The sequence below is a fragment of the Plectropomus leopardus genome, chromosome 17, assembly GCF_026936395.1.
Source record: "Plectropomus leopardus strain MGB_pleo_1.0 chromosome 17, ASM2693639v1, whole genome shotgun sequence".
In the NCBI taxonomy this organism is placed as follows: Eukaryota; Metazoa; Chordata; class Actinopteri; order Perciformes; family Serranidae; genus Plectropomus; species Plectropomus leopardus.
In genome coordinates this window covers 24,024,169-24,052,067 of record NC_142192.1, presented here as the reverse complement: position 1 = coordinate 24,052,067, position 27,899 = coordinate 24,024,169, and the positions used below count along the sequence as shown (strand labels likewise).

Here is a 27,899-nt window from a genome sequence, read left to right as displayed (position 1 = left end):
TTATTTCAACGCGTTTTTTAAAAATAAAAGTCGCATTTTGTGCCGTTACTGTAACGTTAGAGGTCCCAAACGGCTTCCATCTCACGGAATCACTCAGTAGCCGTTGACGGCTCTTTAGGAGACGGATCGAGTCCAGTATTACAATTTTATTTTCTCCCTTTTCATTTATTTTTTTGGAATAAAAAAAAGAAAAGGAGCGCAAGTAAGCCGAACACCTTCTTTGTCTATACAGTACTAACTCACTGTTACTGGGTGCAGAGACCTTAATGTGTTTGACTATGCAGCAGGATAACGTTGCTTAGCTAGCTGGGTCACTTGCTAGAAAGCTACGCGATAGCATAGCTAACCTCATTCTGCGATACAACCTCGAGACAAGTCGGGACAAGACCAGGTCAGTGGCCGGAATATTTTGCATGTTTTATGCAAAAACAACAAATAGCTGAATTGTATTGATCAGAAATGAGCACTAATATCCTTGGACACGGCTTACTTGGCTTACCGGAGAGGATGTTTTGTGAAGGGGCAGTCTTATTTTTTCTGGCTAATGTTAGGTCTTGCTTGTTAGCATAGCTTGGCTAAGTGGTTAGCTAGTCATATTAAATGGTCGTTTTTTGGGAGTAAACATAGATATATACATTTTTTGAGAATACTGACTACTAATTTAAGTTGTTGTTGGAATATATGATAATGTTTGTTTGCTAAATGTGCGCAACTAGTGTTAGCGGATGGACGTTAGCGCAGGATGTGTAGCTATAGCTAACACAGTGTCAGTTCAAGATACAGTAGCGTTAGTGAGCGCTACAAATGAGTGTTTTTCAGGCCAATTAACCCTGCTTTGCCCATATTGCCAGTGTCTTTACATAACGATTATGTGTTGACAAGTTGGCTTCGTTAAAACTATGCTACACAACCGGTTATATTAACGTTAATATGCACCGGGCCTGTCCGCACCGCCATTTTGTTTTGTTCGCCTAATAAAATCTTTTTTTTCTGCGTTGCCCTGTGCCTCCCACGGACGATGCATGAGCAACAACATCGACGAAAACGTCCAGTCGTGATGTCTGTGTGTGATTCAAAACGTAGCACCTCACAGGGCTGAAGAGCAAGAAGCTAATTGCTACCGCAAGGTGCTGAGAATACATTATGAAACATCAACGCAGTCCCCCTCCCAACGCGAACACTGAGGCCCTGTGTTAGCCGGCTAACCTCAGCTAGCACTGCGATAAAATGTATATTTATGCGACTGCAGCCTCAGCAGTTTTTACTTTATATATTTGATGTAGTTTACAACGTCAATTGCCATAGCTACATGCCGACTCTTCCCAAATATTCTCATGTTTACCGTTAGCTTTAGCTCTACAAGGCCCCTTTTGTGGTATACGTTACTGCAGTTATGGCTCGGCAGTGTAGCTGCTGGCCCCCGTTAATCCCCCTACAACATGTAGTTGACCGGCCATCCCACGACCTAATTTCCTAAATCTCATCTGGCTATTGAGGCACGGTGCATTGCTGCTTTTCATCCCGTCTGTATGGTGTGTTTATTTTTTTCAGTGATGTGTATATGGGGAGATAGATTTGTCTCAGTATTATTTGTGTGTACAGATCCACAGTCTGTGTGTCAGTGTGTGATCTGTGAAACGATTTTCACAATATGAGAGAAAAGTAAATATAAGGGGCAGCTGCAAATACACAAACAAATTCCAAAAATAAAAAACAAATCTGAAAACATTCGGTTTATATATAAATGGAAAAACATTGTATTTCTTAAGTGTGTATAAGGAAATAGGTTTGTCTCAATATTATTTGTGTTAACAGTTTGACATTAAATATGTAATCTGTATATACAGAACATCTTCCATAAGAAGCTCAAAAACTATTTTCCAGATTTAAAATGCAGCTGCAAATAGAAAAACAAATTCCAAAAATAAAATATGGAATCTGTGAAAACATTTACTTTACAAATAAATGTAAAACTTTTGTGAATATCTTTCTAATATCTTTCTAATATTTCAAACAGATATTTGTAAATCTAGATTTCATTTGTTAATCTCAATTCTAAGATCGCTGAGTTGCATTTTAGGCACTGATTTTTTTCATTTTCATTTGTGGAATTTCTTTGTGTATTCGCAGATCTGTTTAATTTTTGCAAACTACTTTTTGTGAATATAATTAGAATCAGAAATACTTTATAAATCCCTGGGGGTAACTGTGGTTCTTGACAGTCGCTCTGATGCCAAGCATAGAGAATTGTACATGGTAGAAATAATAAGTACAAGCACAAAGAATATAAATATAGAAAATAGAAATATAGTAATAATAAAAACCAATTAGCACTAGTATGTAAATAGTCAAAATTATAAATATGCATAATGTGTTGAGTGTGTAAAGTGTGTAAAAATATAAAACTATGTGCCTCATTCTATGATACAATGTATAAAACTAGTATGTAATAGAAATAGAGCATATGTGTATGATGCAACAATGAGCAACACAATGAATACATTAGCAAGAAGAACGATAAGAATATATGGGCTACAATATATTCTACATATACAATATGTGTAACAAATTGCAAATTTAAACTAACATATCTTTTTTGTATTTGTAAAAGTTGTTTGATATTTATAGGCTACACACTGAGTGAAGTTACATGTGCATGAATAACCTGTTCATGAGGCTTATCCTGAATATGATCCTATTCGGTATATGGTGTTTACATAAGCACAGAGAAATCGGTTATTCATCATCTGCATATACATCTTATTTTCTTTTGGAGTACTCCAGCCAGCATATTCAGGTTTCTCATAAATAGAATACATGTTTACATGCTTTAACACAAATGGGATACTCCAACAACCCGATCATAAATAGGTTATTAATGTCCATGTAAATGCACTGAATAACACACAGATTGTCGATCTCCTTACACAATAATATGTGTATTATAGTCATTGTGGGTTTTGTCAGGATTGTTAGTGTGCAGTAAAAAAGCAGTTGGCTTTACATTTGAGCATTTTAGCGGTGTTTTGATTGTGGTTTCATATTCATCTTGGTTTGAATCAACCACTCTACTGCTGTTCACTGTGTGGTTGGTATGAGCTTTGTTGCAGTCATCTGTTCAGGCCGACTTGTTTTTCTGGTATAGTGAAGACTGATGGAGCTTTTAGGACTCGTGATTCCATTAATTCTTTTGGTCGTGTACATATTCTTGGGTCAATATTATGCAGAACAATATAACAATGCCATTGCTTGAAGACTCCGGTCAGCTCTAAAATCGCTCCTATGGTCATTGACCATGTGTATTGCCTTGCATTATTTCACCATAGCCTCCAAAGCAAGTGTATAAAATACATATAAAACAATGACAAATCCAATCTTTATCCTTCAAAATGAGATCCATGAGATTTGTAAACAAAACCACTTACAGAGAATAAACAATCCCACTATCTATCAAAATAAAAGCACTAAAATTCAAATATTTGGTTGACTTCAATCATGTAAAGAGCAAAATATCAACTACTGCCTCATAGTTTCCAAAATTTGTTTAAATGAGGGTAAGCTTACATGATTTGAGTGGAATTTGCATATTCAAGAAACAATTAGTTAAGATGCTTAGCATCATTGTATTACGGTTAAAGGTGTTAATATACGAAATCACTGTAGTGTGGAAATAAAAAACACATAGAACATTTAACTATTTGAAATAAATTCAGAAAAAAACAATACGTTGAGGTGATATGAGATGATTGAACAGAGAGGGGAATAGGCATAGTAAGACAAGGTGCAAGATATGTAGGTTGTTTCTGATAGTGTAATTTGTGTTTTTGTTGTAAATGTGGGTGTTTCATTTTGATCTATTCTTGTTTCATCTTGAATGTTTATTTTTTGTTAAATTTAACTGAGGTATGTCTGGTGAATACTGGGGAGGAAAGTGGGACTTCATATTTTTTTATTAAATTGAAAAAAGTGGTAGGATTTGATAAGTATTCACTCTAGTACTCTACTACCCTTCTCCTTTTTCTAAATGAAATACATATGTTGTTACGGAATATGTCTGTGGTGTTGTTTTCTCGCCTGTATTTTTATGTTATTCTTTTTTTTCCCCTTCGTTTTATTTTGTATGCTCCAAATAATAATCTAAAAAATACCAGTGTTATTTGTAGCATAATAATCTGCGGAGAATCATTCTCTGTAATTGTTCCTAATGGGAGTTGGGTGGAGTGAGGGCAGCTGTTTAACCTGCTGCATGCAGCCAAATCACTCTGAATTGGACAGATGTCAGCGCCGTGTGTTTTATTGATGTGCTGTAAAATGAGTTCAAGCTAAAGGCCTGGCAGTTGCCATGGAGCCAACCCTGTCTCAAGGCAAGGCATAGAAGAATATAATTTATAATGTGTTGCCATCGAGACCTTGGTTCCCTTCTTTTGTACAGTATTTTCTGGGATGAGGTGTGCAGTCATCTGCCCACAATAATGTGTATTTAGACTGGCATGTGTAATACCTGCAACACAGACAGTTCCTTAGGCAATGTTATATTACTGATACTTTTTAAGGATTGGTTTGTTAACCTAATGAGCCAGATCCATGGGATGTTGTACAGGATATTTTTAGATGTATGATTTAGCTGATTTAAAGAAGCATTTCACTTATATGAAGAAGGTTCTTACATAAAATTAGGCCATCAATTAACACAAACACTTTTGAAATTGGTGCTACGAGACTGGAAAAAATATAAAAAAAGGACTGTGGCATTTACTTTTGCTCGAGGCAGAAATCATACAACTACCAGATTGCAGTACACCATACCAGGCCTAGAAGTGCTCCTGCTGGTGGGTGACATAACGTAAACTTGTCAGTTTGACAAAATGACTTATTACAGTTAAATGGTAAGATAAAACATGTTTCTGAAACATTTGGGGCGAGAAAACGTTAACAGAATTTTGGTTTTTATTTGATCAGTGCAGCTTAGTTTTACAATTTTTTCTCTCTCTGTTTTCACTGTGTAGGAAGCAGTGTGTTCTCCTTCGCAGCTGAATGTCACTGCTGAGGTGGATAATTGATCTGTTGATACGTTCACAGCTGATCAGATCGATAGATGAGAGGAGGTATTTGCAGATTTTTGTAAGTGAAAGACAGTTTTAGGCCCAGCAGAATGAACGGTTCAGTTTATCTTTTAATGCTCCTGATGTTCTGCTGCTTGTCTCTGCTGCTACTGCGCTGCAAATACCTCAACTGTGTTTTAATACGGCTCTTAATTAACAATCCAGCTCCAGTGACACCATGGAGAGAAAAATTAGACTAAGGCGGCCCGCCATAGTCTTTATAATTAATGGGAAATGCTGGTGGGGCTGGCGGGCGGACGGACTGCGTGCACTGTAAAATCCCATTGTTGATTGGAAAAAACAGTGGAATTCGGATTTTATCTTCATGGGCAGGTCTCAATTTATCTGGGCGGGCCACCCAGGAAGGTTATATGTATGGGAAACACTGGTTTCTGACATGATTTTAGGCAAGAAATAGGCAGCGCATGAACATATTCTTGATTTCTTTTCAATCAGCACGGCCTAGTTGTACCGTGTGGTCAGATTTCGGTCAGAGTTTGAGAGAGTTCGAGATCTCTTTGTGTTTGCAGTGGTGGCATGGCTGACGGGTATCTAGGCACTGGTTAGATGAAGCGAAGGTTACCACAGTTCATTTAAACATACTACCTAAACAAAGCTGGTTAAAAATCAGCCAAGTGTCATGAAATTGTTGCAGTAATCTTCCGTAGATAATTTTCCTCGTCATATAACATGACGACAAATTTATTTTCTGTAGCTGCCAACGTAACTGACCTGTGATGTTTTGTTTACAATCACAATCAATTTTCTCCCTGCACTGCATCTCTCCGATCATGTGTGACACCTAGATGAACTTTTGGTTGAGCAGAGTTTGAATCTAATATGTTTGAAAAACACATGGCAAGTGCTGCAAAAAAAGTATGGGTCCTTAAAAAATCATTGAAATGTTTCAAAATTTTGTCTGTGAAAATGTGTGGGGACCCTGTAATATTTTCTGGCAAAAATACATGATTAAAAAGTAACTCAACTTACTGGGAATCCTTGGTTGGATTTTAGTTGTTCAGAAGTGAGATGTGATCTGTTTCAGTATTGTCTCTTAGGCTTTTGGATTTAAGCCACATTGCTTTGTTGTTTTTGTGAAGAACGTGCAAACTGTAAAGTTGTTGAACTTCCTTTGAGGCTGAGTTGTTACTCTGGAAAGCCAAAATGACCTAAATAAACTGGCAAACATTGAATGCCACAGTTAGTCTATAAAATGTCCTAAAATATCTTTTAAAGGAATTTTTATTGAGGATAAACCTTTTAATTTGGCTTCCCTTAATAATTTTTTTAGCTTATTTAATATATTTAACTTTAACTGTACAGAATTAAAGTGCACAGTGGCCAACAGGAAATTTGTATAGTTTTAGTGAAAACTGAAAAAACATCTGTGAAAAACAGCATGTCATATATTGCTACAACAGTTGCTGCAAGTTTCTCTATGAGTTCTTGATTATATAACACAAATCCAGCTGTAACATCCCTCATTTAAATATTTGAGGTCACATGTTCAGAAGGTTATTTTGATGTGTGTGACAGTTTCTGTTTTTTTTTTGTTGTTTTGAATGCATGCTTGAACAATCTGCACTTTCACCCTCACTTTCTATGTACGCCAGGTGTCATATCTGTCTGTTTTTGCCTCCCTCTCTCTCACCCCACAGTCTCAGGGCTCACCATACTCAATGAGCGGACAGCGCAATGTCAGAGCGCTCTGGGCAAACTGCAAAGGGGAAGGAAGGCAAAACCAAGTATGCGTCTCTCAACCTGTTTGATACATACAAAGGAAAGAGCCTTGAAACACAAAAGCCTGTTGGTGAGTATTTCGCTCCTGTCACATCCATGCTTTCATTGTCACAACATACAGTATATCCACGGGTTGTCCTCTCCATCTTTCTGCCCAGGGTATTAGTTTTCAGTATCGCTTGCCTGTCAGGCTCTGTTTATGTTCAGCCACTTTTGTTTTGTCACCAAGGATGTACGACTTGTTTTGTAGATCTGCTATGCACAGTAGGATTTACCCGCTGGCTGTGTGATTAAAAGTGCATGCTTCTGCTGTGTTGTCTCCTGACACCATGTACTGCAACTGTGATGCATTAGTCTACTGTCTCCCTAATAGCTCTGGTGCTGATTCTCAGCGCAGGAAGTGGATGATGTGCTGCATCTCTTAACCGCCTGCCAACCTGGTTTTGCTGATGCTGTTAATATCATTCAGGCATCAAGGATATTTACTACTCTTATTTATAAGGGCTGTGTATTGGCAAGAATCTGGCAATAGCTTACAAAATATAGGGCTTATGATTCAATATATTGCGCTACTTTAAGCAAGGTGGTATAATGCCACTTTTTGGATGTCTAATTTTAGGAAAACAGTTATAATATAAAGAACACACCACCACATGCATAAAAAAGTTAGCTTTTTTTAAAAACAATTTTGAATCCAATCAGAACAGTTGGATCTGTATGAGTCCTGCATCAGGTCAGATGACCTGCAAAAAAGTGGTTTACAGATGGATTTTTGTCTTAATTTTATTTCCATGATTAGTTTTGGATAAAACAAGAACATTGGGGTTGGTTTGCAGGTTTCGGATGATAAATATATTGAAATAGAATTATAGTAAAACATTATAATTCCACAGGGTTTTTAACATTTGAAAACTACTGACTGTGTGTCGGCTTTGTCTTCCATGGCACCTGAAATATGAGACGCGCTTCAATCAGGCGAATTACTAACAGGCACGTTAATAATGGGAATATGCTGCTCAGTGTTATGAGAATAAGCAAAAAAGTAATAATTTAAATTGGCTTTCTGGAATTAGCATCTGTATGAAATGGCCCAAAATCACCGCTTTAAACATGATGGGTCGGGTCAGGTTGCAAAACTATGCTAAAAAATACACCAAAGAGCGGCCTGCAGCAAGCTGCCATGCAGTGGTTATGGAAAGCTGAAGCAGGCACTATAGATTCTGGGGCGAAGTGCAGTCTAAATAAAAGTTGCTGATAATTTCATTTGTAGCAGCCAATCAGTACATGTTGACTGACGTTATGAAGAGCATATGTGACAGTGGCGGGGATGGTGCGGTATTGCGTGTTATGCTACTGGGACAGGAGCAAGTTTTGAAAAATCAAAAATCAGCATGACACGTACCTGTACTTGTATCAATCACAGTCCTTTCAACATTGCAACAAAAAATGTAAACAATTAAAAAATCAGTGCGCTCTTTTGCGCACCTGGAAGAGTGTGCACCACATATAGGCTGTGGCCTTTTACTGCATATCATTCCTCCCCTCTCTCCCACCTTTACTTTCAATCTACAGCTGTCCCGTCAATTAAAAACTGTTTTTGAGAATCAATACAGTATCACAAAACATAATAGCGTGATTCTGAAATGTATTGATATTTTCTTAATACTTATAGGCCTTAACACCTGTCTCAGAGTGTTTTCCATCTGAGGCCATACTATAAGAAAGAGGGTTAGGGTGACTGTTTCTCCAGGCTTGACGTGTCAGCTGAGCCTGGGAGCCACTGAGCCTGACCTGAGACAGAGGCTTACTTGTGGACGCTGTTTGACTTCTGTGCTGAGTCCCCAGTCGATGTTTTATTCAGAAGCTCCCCACTAGATCTAAGCAGCTGTCCCCGTTTCCAAACTACAGACTTCCCCCTCCTACATAGTGAGGCCATGCACTGCTGTGGTTTCTGAGTCTCGAGGAAACAAATAAGGGATTTATATTCAGCACAGCTTCACTTTTTTTAGAATTAGAGGGCTTTTCCATGCTTCTGTGAGCATCAATATCCTAATACTTTTCTATAAACTGTAATTGAAGTGGGTTTGCTCAATGTTTTTAATAACATCTAGAAGTTTGTTTTTTTTTTATAATCCTTATTCATCAGAGTCACTAGACTGAGACTACCGAGCCTCAAGCCTTGTTGGTTGTTCAGCATCCTAATTGCGCATCCAGTAAACGCCACTCTGTCATCAGGCTGCTCCCTGCACCCAGTAGATTTAATTGGTGTTAGGTTTCAGTGGTCCATCTGCGCTAATGACCTCCTTTCTCTTCTTCATATCAGTTCCCCCCCGCCATGGCCTGCAGTCTCTTGGTAAAGTTGCCTCCGCACGGCGTATGCCACCCCCTGCCAACCTGCCCAGTCTGAAGGCAGAGAACAAAGGCAACGATCCCAACGTCTCGCTCGTTCCCAAAGACGGCACAGGATGGGCAAGCAAACAGGAACAAGCGGACCCAAAGAGGTAAGCTACCGCTTTAGTGACTACTATAGGTAGGAAATATTACTTTGAGGTTTTGTCTGTGCTGAGGCTGTCTGTTTGCTGGCTATCAGACAGAATTGTCAACTTCTTACACTCTGTTTTCACCTTCAGTCTGATGTTGCGTTCACTGTAGCTGATTTCTGTGGGGGAGGGGGATTTAATTTTCTGTAACCAATCACTAGAGGCCACATATCTGCTTGAATCTAATGTCATGTGAAGTCCACTTTGGGTCTGCAACATTACATCACTGGCGTACGCTTATGGTGCACCACGAAGGAGGAGCCTGCATGCTATTATACACTTAATTGCGGCCGGTTAAATTTCATTAGCAAGAGTGGCGTGTACGTCACCACGACTTCGTCCCCCATACAAATACAAGTCAGTGGAGACTGATAAGACAGAGAACTAATGACTGTCGTTCTGGCTGAAACAAAATCACATGATGAACATAACTTATGCAGGCAATTACTGCAAAACTTCAATTAATAACTTGGGCTATTAGTTGCTTAAACCACTGAAGTCAACAGGCTTATATTTGGGACAGGTGTCTGTATGGGAAGGGCTTTTAATTCTTTTCATACAAAACTGTTGCTCAGCAAAGATAGGAAATGCACTGAAATTGTTTATTCAAACCTCTTTTTTGCATCTCTCTTGTTTACTCTGCGAGTATTATAGTCTTCTTAGGTGCTCATGGTTTCAGTAAAATGAAATAAATGATTGAATTGTAGAGAGTCTTACCAGGCTAACCTTGTGTGTAACATATCTATACTGACAAAAGTTTATTTACATTACATTTACATTTATATCTGTATGTCTGATGTAAGCAGCTAAACATCGTAAGCTCCAGCAGGGGGTCGCCACACCAGACTGGTAAAAGGGACTGGACGATAAATTATGACAGCCTTGTATTTAAAGTTGTACAGTATTTATCTACAAGGAAAGCTACTATGGTTTTTGCCCCGTAGACAAACATTCTTTTGTCAGCCGACAGTTTTGTGGTTGCTGCCACTGGCTGACCGATTACACTCCTTTTAAACAGCTTTCCCGAAATGAAGCGGATCCACTGATTCGTATTCATACCAAGATACCTGTTTTGCCAGGGTTAAAGGAGTGAAGCGGAGTGAGATACAACAAACCACAATGTCGGGTGATATTGAGAAGACATGTTGACTTGGAAAAGCCATGATGTGGCGTCTATATATCTTGTCTCACTTGACATTGTTGTTATCACTCCTCATTGGTTCCAGCACACTACTTGACAACAGCATGAGATGGCACAATCAGGGCGTTAGTTCCGCCCATTGCGCCAATTGGCCAATTTTAAAATTTTTTTTTTTTTAAACAAAGTACCTGCTGTTTAATTTCATGATGCCAGACCAGAATCAGTCATCTCAAACTATGTGGATCTGGCAGATTCAAAGATGTGGATCCAGGCACTCTATCTCGTCTAATGTCTCCTGTTTGTGATTTGTGTCTTTTTTTCCTCTCAGTACCGATGCATCGTCAGCACCGCAGCCGGAATCGCAGCAGCCTGTGGCTACACCGACACCTGCACCGACCCGCCCGAGAACCCCGCCAGCTTCAGAGGTACAGACCAGCCCGAAACATGACTGCAAAGTCATACGCTTAGTTGAAAATGTGTTATGGCAGCCATAGTTGACATGTATCATATGGTGATTTTCTCTTTGTGTGTGTGTCCCTCAGGCTCTGGCCCCAACTTCAGCCCAGGCCGTAGGGGCAAGGTCCTGGGCACAGGCCAGTGTTACACATGGAACACAAGGGGATGGTGAGTAATACTTTTTCTGTATGTCTTGTATTTAATTTCTTTCTATTTCTTTTTATCTATTTAACCATTAAAATTTATGTTTTATATCGTTTATTTCCTTTTTTTGTGTTTTTTTTGTCTTCCCTTTCTGCAGGTGGAAAGGCATCAAACCTACCGTCGCCATTCTCTCGCGAGGAATTTCCCACCCTGCAGGCGGCTGGCGACCAGGACAAAGCTGGCAGAGAACAGGGCACTGCAGATCAGTGGTATGGGCCCGGACCAAGCCTCCGCCCCCAGAGTGAGTGATGACCACTAAATCTCATATTATTGATCAAACAGTCCGTTAGTGAAGTCAGTGGTGGTTGGAAGACTTCTCTCAGAAGGTTATTTTGGTGTGGCGGGGTTCAGTTGATAACAGGGCAAAAAGTCAGTGAGCTTTTTCCTATTAATTATTCATTCGGCCGGTTTTATTGGTAGAAAAGCAAAACAAGATTGTACATAATGTGTTTGTATTAGTAAGCTTCAGTTTGTGTTGCAATGTGCTCGCCAGCACCAAATTTAATAGGTAACGAGAAAAAACAAAAAATAGTTTCCCATTTATTCACTTCAAATGATATGACAAAACTTTAATCCATTCATAATATTAAGTAAGAAGTCTTAGCTGAAAGGATGTGATATATTTCTGCAGTAATGGCTTGTAATTTTTGACCTTATTCCATTAAAGCCTATAAACCACACTGACCGCTCTGTCCTCTCCTGTGTTTTGTCCTCAGACGTTACAAGTTGGCGGGACGGTGGGGGCCGAGCCCTGGCGCCCACCCTGTCTGGGGAGGGGGCAGCGGAGGGTGGCACTTGTGGGGCTCTGGTGATGGATGGGGCAGCTGGGGTCCCCCCTCCGAACTCTCAGTCCCACGGGCCACCTAGGAACCCTCCCGCAGGCAGCCCCGCCTTGCCCCTGCCCCAGCCTCCCGTGGGGCCCGGGTTCCCACAATACCGGGGGATCATGCCTCCCTTCGTAAGTTTTCCTCATTTTTCTCTCTGTTTCATTTCAAATACTCAAGTATATTAACTTTAGATATTGTTTTTTCTATTGCGACACAGTTGTTTTGCAATACATTTTCAGGGCCCGTAAATAATGTAGCATATGCCTGTAGGTGAAGTGCAGAGTTTGCCAGTGTGGCACTTTCTTTTAGAGTTATTTTAATGTTATTTCTGTATACATTAAAGGAGCTACATGCATCATTCAGAGCACATGTATCGTTCAGATTTTGGGCTGGGATTGTCTGCTCACGATTGTCAACATGGAGGAGGCTGAGCTGGCAACTAGGAGCTAACGGTGCTAACTCTAGAAACACAGCTAACAGTATTACCAGGGGGAAACTGCAGGGTGGGCGCTGTTTATCTTGACAACACCATCCCAGTATCAGTGGTAACTGCCTTATGAGCACAGTGTAGAGCGACAGCGGTGAGTTATCCAGTGGAGCATACTCACATGCTCATGTGGCCAGACTGTCTACCACAGCAACCCACAGAGAAGCTCAGATTACAACACACTCAGAGAGAGCATGATTTCACTCTCTGCTCAGGACACCATTACTCTGCTTTATCTTTACATGGCAGATAGCTGTTTGCTGCTGTATTTATGGTCTGAATGTCGCATACAGCTCCTTTAAAGGCTAAAAACTACTACAGATACTGTTAAGGCAGCTCTCCTGATTAAATAGAATTTGTTTTTTGTTTTTTTCAGATGTATTCTCCCTACCTGCCCTTCCCGGCCCCCTATGGCCCTCAGGGGCCCTACAGGTACCCAGCACCTGGGGAAGGGCCTGCTCCAAGGTAAGTTCCCCTCCAAAATCAGTTGGGTTTTTTTCTACTATTAGAGTGCTATTAGAGTTTATTCACATGGTCTTCTTTCTTCTATTGAAGTCCAGTTTTCTTATCAAGACTCTCTCACCTCTTTCAGGTTCTCTCGTGGGCAGGGGGGTCCTGACAGCAGGCCTCAGGGTGGCCCACGTGACGCAGGCGGAGAGATGGTGAAGCGACCCTCCATCCTAAAGCAGGATGACCTGAAGGAGCTAGATGAGCTGGACCACGATGGAGATGAGGGCTGGGCAGGTAAAAATGGAGAACTTGATTTGATTTGGTTTAGCTTGTTTTTATCCGTAAGCACTGGAAGACAAATCTGGATCCACACAGAATGTAGAAAAATATAGAAATGAGAAAAATCTTTACAATCAGATTGTCCTTTCTTACAAGCAAGAAAAAACATTAATACATTTGTGTACACATCAGAAAAAAGAGAATCACATTATCTCAAATGTAATCATATTTAATCTTTGTTAAAGACTGTTAGGGTTTTTATGTGTTTTTCTATTCAAGTGGAACAAAGATGGAGTTTGTCCTTTTGAGTGAAGCATTTTCAGTTAATTTAGATCTCTGCTATAGTAAACTAGAAATGCAGTGGCTTTCATTTTTGCTGATGTGGTTCATGAGAGCATCCAGCCCAATTTAATTGTGACATTAAAGTATCCTAACATATTTCATGTTGATTTAGTGCGCGTGTTGGCAAATGATTTAAGGAGGCGATGACACAGCGATAGCAGGTCAGATTGATGCTTTCTAACGTTACAGATGTTTCTGCATATCATATTTTCTGCTGATCCAAGCAGAGGTGTTCCAGTCACTACAGTCAGCTTAGAGGAGCAAGCAAGAGGGAGGAGGGGGGAGGGTGAGAGGGGAGTGAAAGATCCGGTTTATCAGAGTGAAAGATGATGAGTAATGTGTAGATGAGCTTTATGAATGTTTGTCACAAACATGGTTGAGATTTTTTCTGGTCTTTTATTTTTGCTGTAACAGGAGCTCATGAGGAGATCGATTACTCCGCCAAGTTGAAGTTCAGTGACGATGAAGGAGACGAAGAGGTTGAAGAGGAGAGAACCGAGAGCAAGAATGACTTGCGGTATGTCACCTTCAGCCTGTACCACTTCAAATTATGAGTTTTTTGCCTTAAATGTGTGACAGTATTATGCAAACAAAACTTTTGTTTGATGAAACCTGATAATTTCTTGTTCTCAGTGAGCAGCAGAGGTCCCAGGATGCCCCTGCTGCAACGTCTCGCTCTCGAGCCTCAGACAGCGGCGGCGACACCCGCCGCACTCCTCCTTCTAATGCTGACAATGGCCCCCAACCCCCCTCCAGCAAGCCAGGATGGGCCGAGGAGGGAGGCAGTGGCTGGGGGGGCCAGGGAGCACCATCCAACTATCAGGTAGCACGCTGACCGCTAGCAACAAGGCGTTGCCCAGACATGCTGCACTTTGGCTGTTAGAAGTTAAAATTTATAACGTGGGACAATTTGGGCATTCTTTTTAGTGAAGACTTACTTGTGGGCAGCGCTGTGTTAGTGTGTGTGTTTGTGTCAGTGTAGATTATTGTGGTGGAGCATGGCTAACTGTGTCTGCCTGTATACAGGGGCGTAGGCCTGGATTGGGTGGTTCCCGGGAGCAGCCCTCCCCCCCACCTGGGCCGCTCCTTGGACAAGGGCCTTACTCCTTTTACCGACAGGTAGCCATCCAAACGGGGCCTCATAGACAAATCATTTTTATCATTATCTCATCCACCGCCCCAGGTCTTATGAGTCATCCTCAGCTTTAAGTTTGCGTTTTGCCTCTTGAGTTTTGTTTCGGTTGATTATAATCATTTGTACATTTCCTCTCAACAAAATTGTGGTTTTGTCATCTTTAGAGTTGAAAACTGCATAATAGAGTGTCATATAACTTTTCAGGACCGGTCTCACAACCAGGGTGCTTCTCAAGGCCCAGGGAAGCCTGTCCCCGCCCCGCTCCAGCCAGCAGCAGGAGGCCCCTCTCCTCCCGCCCAGCCAGGCCTGCTGGTCCCCGGACCCCAGGACAATGATGAGGATGAGACTTGGCGTCAGCGCAGGAAGCAGTCCTCTACTGAGATCTCTGCTGCTGTGGAGAGAGCACGTCGACGCCGCGAGGAGGAAGAACGTAGGATGGAGGAGGAGAGACGCGCGGCCTGCGCCGAGAAGCTGAAGAGGCTGGATGAGAAGCAGCAACAGCAGCAGGGCAGCAACACAGGAGGAGGTGGTAGCAGCAGCATAAGCCCCAGCCTCGATGGAAACTCTACAGCTGCCACGGCAGGCAGCCCCAGTCCATCTATTTCAGCATCTGCATCCTCGCCCAACATCAGCCAGCCCCCATCCCCCTGTGTGGACCCCGAGGAGCCTCCGGCGCTGGTTGTCCAGCCGGGTTCCAGTCCAGGAGTCAGCGACCGACAGCGAGCAAGCAGCAACAGCAGCTACGACTCTAGTGCTGGTGAGTTTCACGATGATATTTGCATGTCATTGGTATTGGAAGATGACAGCTTTAAAATGAAATATCAGCCCGACAAGAACATTTCTGCCAATATGACAGACCGTAAGATGACACTTTGATTTGATTTGGATTTTAATCAAGTGTCATTACCGACCCTTGAATGAAGAGATTTTAATTATTTGAAATTGATCAAATTTACCTGGTTTTGACCATCATCAAAACTGTCTCACGGAGAGCATCATCCAAACTTGTTGAAGCAGATGACTTATGAGGAAAAACAAAAAACGAAAATATCAGCATATCAGATATTGGCAAAAATCCTAGATCCTGCACCCGTACTGATGATCACTAATGTGGTCTAATGTGTTTAATATGACAGTTTTTAATAAGGCCTCCATTGTTTGATTATAGCCCCTAATTCAACCCTTCAACTTTCCCTCTTGGTTCAGAAGCCCAACAGTGTCCGCAGCCAGCTGTGTCGCAGCCACAGCAGCCCACGCTGGACGTACCTTTACCAGGAGAAATTAAGGAAGAGACCATGGTCGGTCCACACATCCGTGCAGGAGGTGGAGGTGAAAGAGGAGTCGACCCAGTGAAGATAGAGAATATTGGAGGGGGAGCAGGTCGTCAAGCTGGTGGTCCTCCCGGCCAGGGTTACTCAAAGTACCAGAAGTCTCTTCCACCTCGATTTCAGAGGCAGCAGCAGGTTAGGATTTGTACTTGTCTATTTCCTCGAGTACAGATTTTTTTGAGTGGTTGTTGCATTTTAGATAAATTTGGCTTGTATGTTATATTCAGACACAAAAATTATTTCCCAAACAGGGCTTTGTATTTTGCTACCAACACTGGCATGCATTTATAGATATGTCTGATATTTTTGTTCTTAATTATCCTGGGTGTGATCATTTCCGTTTCACGTTTATTTCTCTGTAGGAGCAGCTCCTGAAGCAGCAGCAGCAGTGGCAGCAGCAACAGCAGCAGCACAGCCAGGCATCACAAAGCCAGCTGTCCCCCCAGCCCCAGGCTCCACAGGGTCCTTCACCAGGTTCAACACCCCAGCCAGGACCTGGCCCCAAACAGGGTGGAGCCATGTATCAACCCAGCAACATGGTCCGACCTCCGCCCCTGCCAATGAATTTCGACCCTCGCTGGATGATGATGCCCTACATGGACCCCCGCATGATGCAGGGCCGGCCTCCGCCTATGGACTACTACTCAGCAGGCATGCACCCGTCAGGTGAGTGGATGTAGTTCAAGTAAACAACAAGACTTGTTTTGTTGACAGTGTCTGTTTGGATCTTTTTTTAATAGATAATTATTCACTATCGCAGGGCTCATTGGACGTGAGCGGTCTGATTCAGGGGGATCTGGTTCAGACCCCTTTGACAGGCAGCAGCAGCATCCGGGGCACCCACACCGCGGGACCCCCCCAATGGATCCTAAGCTGGCCTGGGGGCAGGAGGTGTTCCCTGGCGGAGGGGAGGGCCGAGGGCTAACTTCCCCTCTCAGGCAGAAGCAGGCGTTGGAGGATGAAGATGTGGCCAAAGGGCCGAGGTATGGAAACACAAGTCAGTTTGGAGGAGATGTAAAGGGGACATATAACGCTCATTTTCAGGTCCATGTTTGTATTTTTTGTGTCTAAAGGGACATGTTTACATGCTTTAATGGTCAAAAAACACTATATTTTCCTCATATTGTCTGTGCTGGAACACCTGGATTCACCCTCTGTCAGAAACGCTCTGTTTTAGCAACTGTCTCTTCAAGCCCCCCTCCTGAAAAGCCCAGTCCCGGACATGTTCCAGAAATATGATCCAAAATCGTGGAGAAATTAACAACATCTGCAACCAAAATTACACATTTGCCTGATGTTACTATGTAGCATGAATCAGTGTATGTAGGCAACGTTGGATTTGTGTGCCTGGAGCAAATGACCAAATGAAAAAAATCTGTCATGATCTGATGTTGGCTATTCTTGAAAGTCTAAAAAACACTGGGAAAAGCATTCAGAACAGCCTTAAGCCTGAAATTGTTGCTCACGATTATTACTTTTTTAAAGATTATTTTTTGGGCTTTTTGCCTCTATTTCAGAGGACAGTTTTAAGCATGAAAGGAGGAGAGCGAGAGAGTGGATAACATGCAGCAAAGGGCCGAAGTTGAAATCGTAACTGCGGTCGCTGTGGCAAGGGCACAGCCTTTGTGCACGGGGCGCCTGCTTTACCAACTGAGCTACTGGGTGCTCCCACAATGATTACTTTCTGTACATTTACCTCATTATTTTAAAACTTTGGCCAAATTTTATATGAACATGTGTCATTGTAACATTGCATATATGACAAAATAATGGAAAGCATAATAGGTCCCCTTTAAATTAAACATATTCAAAGTAAATTTTTTAAAAAAAGTTTATGGATGCTATACCTTTACAATTTTGCAGGAAAGTTTATGTTTTACTCTCTCTTGTCAGTGCTTTTCTGCTTTAAAGTGTTTGCTACAACAATTGTTATATGTACTAAGAAAAATGTTTTCTAAAGGTGCTATTTGTTTCAGGGCTCCTAAATTGGATTGCTGTAGATTGTACGGGTGTTTGAGACTCTATCCTTTCTCTTTATTCTGCATATGCTCCAAATACTCAAATTGTAGGGGACAAAAGGTTATTTTGTAATACAAGTTAACCAGCCCTTAAATTTAATACATTAACCAATATTTTTTATTCTTTCTATCTTCTTTATCGTAGGAGCGACACTCCTCCACACCGCATGCGAGAAGGTGGATTGGGACCCATCCAGCAGCCCAGCTCCACCTCTGGGACTTCCAACCAGACTCCACCTCCTGTTGGCACTCAAGTTGGGGCGCAGGGTGGCGGCCACCACCCTCATCACTACATGAGTGGGCGGGGCAACTACAGCAACTTCCCTGACCAGGGAGCAAGGATGCATCCCCACCAACAGCAGCAGCAGAGGGCGGAGAGGGGGAACCAGCCGCATGGCTACACCCACCAGGATGACGGGCCTCCACGTGGGTCTCAGCAGGGACAGATATGGGGAGCCCCGCACCCTCACTACGATCGCAACGGTCGTGCTGATCACCCGCCTGTTGAGAGCAACTCTCATCTCCACCACCACCACAGCCACCACCCTCAGCAGCCTCACTTCCCGCTCCACCCTCATAAGGCAGAGAACAGCCGGGACAGGGTCGTTGAGGCCCCCGCAAAGAAGACAGACTCTTCTCCTCCAATCCACCAACCCTCCCTCTCATCCTCATGCTCCTCCTCCTCCTCATCCTCTGCCAGGGAAGATGGGAACGTCAAAGTCGCCCTGCATCATCACCCATCACAGAGAGAGGGTGAAGTTGGTGTCGGGCACAGTCACAGTGAAAGAGGCAACAGTGGCGGAGCCGGCAGTAGCAGCCATGTGAAACAGGAGAAAACAGGCCCGGCGTATGCTCCTCACTCCTCCATGACCACGAGCCCACCTCCCGCTCAACATGGCAGTCACACGCAGCAGCAGCAGCAGCAGCAGCAGCAGCAGCAGCATCCCCATCCCAAAGCAAACCAAAGAGGGGGCCGGGAGCACAAGACAGAGACCCAGTGGGGCCCACGCCCCGGCAGCAGCAGCACAGGTGGAGGGTCTCATGGTAGGAGGGCCAACAATGCAGGAGGTGGCAACAACCCCCGAGGAGGGGAGGACTCCTCCAACACTCCATCGGACCACAAACCCTCCAACCAGACAGGAGGCAGCAACGCCAACAAGAGGGCCGGCCCTATCAAGAAGCCGGTGCTGAAGGAGATGAAGAGAGATGGAGGGGAAGCTGATGGAGGAGAGAAAACAAGCTTTGGGAAAGATAAAGAGAAAGATGGAGGCCAACCCATGTCCATGAAGCAGGAAGCCTCCTCCACCTCCCAGAACACATCAGCTCCATCTAAAGACGAGTCAGCTCAGACATCCAAACCCAGGAATGGAGGAAAGGAACGATCCTCAGGAGGAGGAGGAGGAGGAGGAGGAGGAGGCGGGGGCAGCTCAGGCAGAGGGCCCAAAGACGCAGACACAGCTGTAGGATTTTCGGGGTCCTCCTCCAGGAGGGACAGGGACCGCTCTTTTGAGAGAGGAGGCGGCGCCTCTCACCACCATGGAGTCCCCGCCAAAGGCAACAGAGCCAGTCGTGGAAGAGGGGGGGAGTTTTACGGCCGTGGGCGTGGTTACCGCGGCACCTATACTGCTGCTGCTGGGCCCACTGGTGCCAGTCGGGGCAGAATGGGTGGCAGGAGTGGCAGAGACTACCGCTCATCTGTTGGGAGTGGCCACCACCATGAGAACAAAAGCGAGGGCGGTGGTGGCAGGCACGGTCAGGATCGGTCCCAGCATAACCCGGCGAGGGCCAGGAACCGGAGTGAAACCCGTAGCGAGGGGTCAGAGTACGAGGAAATCCCCAAGAGAAGGAGGGAGAGAGGCTCAGAGACTGGCAGTGAGAGCGGTGCGAGCGATCTCGGTCACTCAGACAAGGAAGAAAACCAGAAACCCAACACCAAGAACGGCTCCGATAACGCCAACACCACCGGGAGTGGAAACATGTCGTCTGCTCCACCCAGAGGCCCCCAGGCCCGGGTCTTCACCCCCAGGGGCGTGCCCTCCAGGAGGGGAAGAGGTGGAGGTAGTGGAGGAGGAAACATCTACAGGAGTGGTGGGAATGTTGGAGGACCACCTGGGGGACACAGGGTCGGACCCAGCTCAGCGTCTCACGGCGGGTCCTCCAAGTCGTCATCTTCAGCCCGAAAGCAGCAAGGCCCGCCTCAAAGCTCGGGACCCAAAGACACGGGCCGCGAGAGAAATGGAGGAGAGAAGAAAGACAAGATAGCTGATGCAAGTCAAACTCAGAGTCAGGGGGCCAATCCCCCGCAGCCGTCTTTACCGGCTGCGCCTCCGCCCACTTTGGGTTCCACTGAAAATGGAGGAGTTGTGACTCAGCAAGCTTCAACCAACGCAACGCCAAACTCTGGAGGGCCAAATGCGCTTCCTCTTCCTGCTAACCGTGGGTTCCCTCCCAGCGGGTTTGAGCGACCACCTAGACGTCGCCGTCACGGGCGGTCCCAGCACCAGCAGGACAAGCCCCCCCGCTTCCGGCGACTGAAGGAGCGAGAGAACGCCGCACGCATCAACGGAGGAGTGGGGGTCATCGGAGGAGGAAGGCCCTCCTCTCCTTCCCTGAACTCAGTTCAGGACAGTAACGGAGCCCCCGTCTCTGCTCCCGTCACGGCCAACGCCCAGAATGCTAACCACAACCCCACACTAACAACCAACAGTAACAGCGGTGGCGGCCATCTGAGCAATGCAAACAGTCACCACCATCACCACTACAACCAGAGCAACGCCGGGCAGCCCCACGCCCAGCACCACCACAGCCACGGTGCTAAGTCCCCCGACTTCACCAACCAGAACTCGGACCAGGCCAACGAGGAGTGGGAGACCGCCTCCGAGAGCAGCGACTTCACAGAGTTCAGAGACAGGGAGGGCGGAGGAGGGAAGTCCTATTCCTCTCACCACCCCCACCACCTGGGGAGGGGCGGAGGGGGTGGCGGAGGTGGAGGCGTGGTCGACCGTGACATGACGGGAAAAGAGCCCTCTGCGAATAAAAGAAGCTTCTCAAGCCAGCGACCTGGCATGGAGCGGCAGAACCGGAGGGTCAACCCTGGAGGAGGTGGAGGCGGAGGGGGAGGCAGAGGCCCACGAGGCCCGCCCGGTGGCGGCTCCGGCGGCCCCGGGAATGGAGGCGGCAACCGCGGGGAGAAGCGTGGCAACTGGCCCTCCCCTAAAAATAGAAAGTGATGAAATATTTGTAAAACATTTCAGATGAACCCCACCCACATTAAAACCATCCTCTTACATCTTAATCCCCTTTTGATAATTACGTCATGGCTTATCTGTTGGCATCCCGAAACATATTAGTGCATTGTACAGTACATGGAGATGGTATTCACACTCACGTTAGCGCCTCAACCCGCCCCGGTCACCTCTTTCCCTTTGCATCAATCTACTATCTACCGTCCGTTATTGTAAATTTCTCCATTTGTTCCGTCTTGCTCTCCGTTCAGTTGTTCCCCCCCTTCCTCCCCTTTTACCTCCCCTCGAGAGTCTCACCCCAGTTGGATTTGACAAGCATGTGGTTCTGCAGATGGGAGGTGCACGTCGTTTTTGACCGAAGACACTCACACACACACACACTCACATATACAAGCACAAATATGACATCTTTACACAGAACACATGCGGTCATGTGGGTGCAAAATAAAAACAAAAAAAACCAAAAAACAGTGGGATTAAAATTGGCAAAAATGTTTGGATCGGGCTAACTTTTATATTTATGTACCTGTGTATATTTCTACCACACTTTGGCCTTGGGTGGTATTCAGTAGTGCAGTTCTGCATTGCTTCCCTCACAAAGGGAAAGAGTGCAGCAGCGTCATCTTTTAACAAGAACAATGTACCATAAGATGTTTTCTCTTTGTGTCTTTTTTTTTTTTTCGTGTCAGTTGAGTTTGAGCCTCTGGGAATTGTTAGGGGTGTGTGTTTTTTCTTCTAAAAAAGCAGGTCATTAAAAATACCTTTTTACTAAACCCCCCCAAACTCCTCCTTTTGCTGACTTTTTGGTCTCCTGCAAACTCTGTCTGACTACTGTGATTGAAGTACTACTGCTCAGTGCTCACCTACACTTTGATCACATTGTCTTTAATATCAATGTTTCTGCTGCTTGTTCAGATAGACGGTGTGGTTTTTCTTTTTTTTTCTCCCCTCCGCCCCCCACGTTGTTGACCTGCTCTGACATTTCATTAGCTCTTGATTTTTGGGAAATAAAGGCTTTTTTTTTAGCCTCATCGTAGCATCCTCCTCCTTACCTGCATAAATTTTCCCAAAGTTTTACTCTCATTCGTGAGTTTTGTTTACCCTATGAAGACTGTAATGATAGCTTGATGGCTTTATTTTAACAACCATTATTTCCTCAGCGACTTACATTTTTTTTTACAAAAACACTTTTTTCTCTCTAAAGTTGATGAATCTTTTCAGGAGGGGGGAATATGTTGAAGGGAAACTTTGGCATTTTTCAACCTGGAGTTTATCTTCCCACGTTTTTGTTTCTGTGACCGATGTGAACAACAACATCTGAAATTGGTCCACTATAGAGAGATACATCCGGCAGCGGCAAAAAAGGGTGCACTGTCACTGTGCGTGCATTGAAAGTGGTTCATTTTGCCACAGACAGGCTCTAATTGTTATTCTAAGTGTCTGTTTACTTTAAGCTTGATCTGGTCTCTTGTTTTTGTGTCAGTGGTCGCTCAAGGAGAAGTCTCGATCTGATAAGCAAATAAATGTGGACAGTCATTAAATTCAAAGGCCTCATTGACATTGTCGAAATCTGCCAAATAATCATCCAAGACATCCACGAAAATTTTTAAGATAACACTAAACTATACATAATTTACTCCAACACCTTGCTGTTCCTTTGCGTTTCCAGAGTTTTCTTCCTGCAACAAGTCACGTCTCATGAGATTTTAGAACAAGACCTCATCTTTAGCGAGACTTAAGCCGAGACCAAAGATTCACGAGAAGACGAAACCTTTTTAGATCATTGCAGAGAGAAGTTGCAGCTGAGTGAACCGGCCGGTCCGAGCTCGACTCAGGCCGGCTGATGGAGTCACCTGCAGCTCAGCTGCTCGAATCACCAGTTTTTAGAACATTTTCACCTGTTTTAACAACTAAGCGCCTTGTAGCACAGTCAGCTGGCCGAGTTAAAAGAAAACAAACTCAGAAGGCGTGTTTGCCTGCTGCTACATTCTCTGTCCCTGCTGAACCGTCCGTCCTCACAGTGTGCCGGACAGCGGGTCGCTGCTCGCTGCTCGCTGCGCGTGCTCATGTCATTCACATTAACGTTAACTGATTAATCAGCACTGCTTATTGGAGTCATTGTGGCATATTTATAATGAATCCTGTGAAGCTGATGCTCAGGACATTTTGTTTATGTTGGTGTTTCATTACTGCAAGAAATGCAACTGTAGCAAGTATCTCACTCAAGAAGCTACACATTATATTCAGTCAAAAAATGAGCCTGAAAAGCTGGAAATCAGAACAAAAAGTACCGAGTTGTTGGAGATGGTGCATCGTTTTGTTGGTGTGAAGCAGGATTTGAGAATGTTGCAGACTGGTGCATTGCAAGTCGCTGAATGTTTCAACTCGTCTCGGTGCGAATCTTTGGTTTGAGCAGAGCTTTAGACAACGCTTAACAACGCTGTCTGTACTCAAACAAAACACGCTGATCACGCGCTCGTGTTTTTAGCGTTGTCTTCTTGCAACAAGTCACATCTAAGCAAGACTGAGAGAATAAATCAAGGTAGAGGGACTCGTTCTAACGGACGTACCATGATGGTGCACAGTTGCCTTATCTGGTTACACTGAGAGCCTTTTGGCTGCATCTCTTTCTTAATACTGGACTCTTTTTTTTTTTTTAATTGTTCCCGTCAGTCGCTTAGCGAGAACAATGTGGGAAAATATGATCCAGGTTGCAAAATTTCAAACTTACTCTGTAAATGAAAATGTAGGTCGTGATTGAATTAAGAAAAAACTTTCATAAAAATTGTTTATGCTTCAATAGGTAATTGAATATGTAAAGCACTCCTTGTAGTATAAAAAAAAACATGGTTGCTGTTTTTTTTTTTTTCCTTGTGTTTGGTTTTGGGCAAGTTACATGTGATGCAACAGGACAGGTACTCTGTCTGGGCCCAGAGTACAGAGTTAGGCTGAGTATTGTACTATTACACCCCCGTCTCTCTCTGTGGAGACTCCTCACACCAAGAAAGGACTACAACCAAGAGCTCCTTGTCTGAGGAAGTATTTCGGGATGGCTGTTTCAGTACACGGTGGCAACCAGAAGCCCAAAAGAATTGAATCCAGGACAATGCTGTTAACACGGTTTCAAAGATTTCACTCTATAGCGCCGAGCCGGAGCGTAGAGGAAATATTGGATTGATGTAGGATTTCACACGTAGTTTGTATAAGAGACATAAAATGGCACGCGGAGGACGAACTAAAATTCATGCATCAATTCTGTCACTGCTGTAAGTTGGGGTTTGTTTGTTTACTGACAACAGTTTGAAGATCGTCTCTGGGATGTCGTGCGTAGGGCATTGGATGATTTGTGTGCGTGCTTGTGTGTGTGTGGCATGTGTGCGTTTATCGGTGTTTGTGTAATAACTTCGGGGACGGGGTGGGGGACCAGAACATGAATGGCAAGCACTTTCTGCCTTGTTTGCCCCACACTTGATTTAAAACTGATATTATTAAGACAATTCTACTGTTTTCTTAAATACATCCGCATATATACATTCAGCTGTGTGTATACGTTCATGCAGTGGAGACATCACCCGTTTATTTTGTGTGTGTGCGTGTGTGTAATTTAATCATACATTCTTCAACAGGCAAGCGAAGTTGGACATATTTTATTTTCTCACTTCTAAGCATGAACACACGCCCATGGGTGCAGCTTGCCTTGCCTGTTAACTGGTTTATACATTGATAGCTGTACACTTAACACTGGCTCAAAGAGTCCTTCATCCCTCCTTAACTCTTAATGTTGATGTGCGCATTATTTTATGTACCCATGTTAAAAGAAAACAAAAGTAGTGTATTCCAGAAGAAAAAAAAGAAAAAAAAAAGAAATACGCAAAGATTGTACTATGTTTCCAGCATTACCAAGGTACCTGGAGTGGTTCAAACTGTTTTTTAGCATTTATGGTTTTATTAATGGAACCGTAATATACACACATGTATGTATATTGGTATGTATCTAAGTTTTGTCTACCCCAACTTACATTCCCACAAACAAAATGTTGCCATTTTTAGTTCAAGGGAGCAATGTACAAGCAGAGAAGTGTCTTATTATAATAAAGTTATACAGAGAAGGCAAAGTTAAATAAACTACTTTTGATTTAATGGAAAATGTGAGCGCACGTCTCATTCTTCTTTAAATATTGTGCAGAAAACTTGAGCAGGACTGGATGAATAAATTTTTTCACTGCACTTTTTTTGACTTGTCATGGCTTGAAAATCAGAGGTGTAACTAATAATTGATTTTATTATGTTTATAGGTGTGTCAGTGAACCATACCAGTGAGCAGCATCGTAGGAATGCAGCCATAATTAATGTTATTAGTTAAATCTGTTTCACAAAATGTTCTCTGTGAAAGAGATATAATGATTAAAAACCAAACCAGACTGGAAATATTTATCATTACTGCAGTAAATATGTTGCAATATATATAGTTAATTTTTGGTAAATTTGTCACCATCTTAAAAAGGCTGTTACTAGAATATCTTCTTAATGAAGTTTTTGAAATATGGAAGAAGAAGTTCTGTAAATTGTCAGTTTTTAGTTTAATACGGCTTCAAAATCAATCAAAAGTCATTGAAGTGATCTAATGAAATTAAATCAATACTTAATGTCAACAAAATGGGACTTAAAGGACCCTGCTGGCATTTCTTGTTTGCTTTTTAGATTATGTTTGCTGTAAAGTCATACAGTTCATGCTTTAAGCCACTGGCTCTGCACCACCCGAGACGTATGCCCATATCTCAGTATTTCATTTATTTCTGTGATTTTTTATTTTTTTAAAGTTTCAATTATTATTTAAGATATACATTGCACAGGTCTGGTTTTGTTTGCATGATTGTTGACTTTTTCAAAACTCAACAACAATCAACACAAATAACTGCAAAAAAAATCCTACAAATAAGAGGCAATATTCGAGGAAAACAATCTGCTCAAAATGAATTCAAATCTTTTGTTTTACTCAAACTTCTTACAGTTATTGCATTCACTATTTGAGTTAATTGTGCAGTTTATAAATTGTTCTGTATACTGTTGTAGTGATGCACTGAATATAATATAAAAAGGTAATTTCCTTTAAAAAAAAAATGGCTCTCTGGAATGAAGATGCTAAAGGTAGAGAGCACAATTATCTCAAAAAAAAATCTGTTACAGTGAAAAGGTTTAGATGCAAATGCAGGAAGCTAGAAGAAGTTCTGCCCAGATTAAGATTAGAGTTTAAAGGGTGTGAAGATAAATTGTATGAAAAAGGCAGGGTCAGATAACTGAAACATGTAGACCTATCTGCAGGGAAACCACAGAGCACGTACTGACTGAAGGTAGCAAGTTCAGAGCAGAAAGAAGCAAGTTGAAAGATGTGGTGGTTGAATTTGGAAGAGTGGAGCATCAAAGGGCTATTAGGAGAGGAACAATAATGGGTTTAATAGGCATTAATTAAATATTTGATTGAAACAGGTTTAATTTCCCCAATAGAAGTCCCCAAAAGTCATGATGATACACACTCCGGTACAGTAAGTGGCAGCATGCACCTTTAACAATGGCTTGTAGCCTGCCAGTAAACTTAAATAAGAAAAAAAAATGTCTGTAAAATAAATACAAAATACAGCAATTTAAGATAAGATAGAACTTTATTAATCCCGAAGGAAATTGTTGTGCCAGATTGCTCCAGAAATACAGTAGCAAAAAAGAATACAACAGGCATCAAATAAGTGAAAATAAAATAAAATACAAAGTGTCTGAAATAAAATAGAAAGTGTATTTTAATAACAACGTTTAAAAGTAAATAGTAAATAATGTTTAAAAGTAAAAAAAATGCACATGGAGTTTAAAATTGTATGTTAACATAAGTAGATAGATAGATAGATAGATAGATAGATAGATAGATAGATAGATAGATAGATAGATAGATAGATAGATAGAGATTCAAGATTCAAAGTGTTGTCATATGCACAGTATGGAAACATGTTTCCCTGTACAATGAAATTCTTACTTTGCTGTCCACAGAATGCCTAATGTGTAGCAAATATAAAAGAAATGAAATAGAAATTTTAAAAATTTACAATAGAAGAAATTTAGAAATTTACAATAGAAGTAGAAAGAACAGTGCAAATAAAACAGTACAGTGCAAATTCGAACAGTGCAATTGTGCATGTGCAAACAGAATAGTAAACTGGACTAGATAGATATACTTTATTGATCTCAAAACTGAGAAATTGGGTGTAGCAGCGCCATACAGTAAGAACAAAGAGAATGAAGAGCAAACAATGTTAATAGAATATAAAAGGAATACGCTTAAAAAACTAAAAACTAAGAGACTATACATATATACAAGTGTAAAGTGCAGAGTGACTGCAGTTGCAGAGGTACAGTATGCATACAGTACTATTGCACAAAAATTTAAATTTAAAGTTGTATGCCCCTCCCCCAAATCCAAAATAAAAAGTTCCTTCACAGTGCTTAAAATTTTTTTTTCGACATGCCTCCCACTTCTTGCACCCGCCTCTACCACATCATAAATAACGAACAGTCCCTTAGTACATTTTTCGATAACATGTAGTGCTCCGTGTAGCCGG

At 42.8% G+C, this 27,899-nt stretch overlaps 1 protein-coding gene across 3 annotated transcripts; it reads left to right on the top strand.

Annotated features, from left to right (window-relative positions):
* Nucleotides 1–51: 51 nt before the first annotated feature.
* Nucleotides 52–25,441, top strand: prrc2a (proline-rich coiled-coil 2A). Of its 3 annotated transcripts, none has more exons than XM_088090101.1 (17): nt 52–202; nt 6,761–6,912; nt 9,166–9,343; nt 10,852–10,948; nt 11,066–11,147; nt 11,281–11,424; nt 11,900–12,141; nt 12,874–12,962; nt 13,090–13,241; nt 13,983–14,085; nt 14,202–14,391; nt 14,595–14,687; nt 14,908–15,460; nt 15,910–16,166; nt 16,394–16,697; nt 16,792–17,014; nt 18,195–25,441. In XM_088090101.1, exons 2-17 carry the CDS (start codon nt 6,798–6,800, stop codon nt 21,277–21,279), a joined length of 5,907 nt encoding a protein of 1,968 aa, XP_087946227.1. In that variant the 5' UTR covers nt 52–202; nt 6,761–6,797; the 3' UTR covers nt 21,280–25,441. The 3 variants fall into 3 exon arrangements, with proteins under 3 accessions (XP_087946227.1, XP_042363038.2, XP_087946228.1); XM_088090102.1 differs by lacking the exon at nt 52–202 and adding an exon at nt 214–391; XM_042507104.2 differs by lacking the exon at nt 14,595–14,687.
* Nucleotides 25,442–27,899: the final 2,458 nt, after the last annotated feature.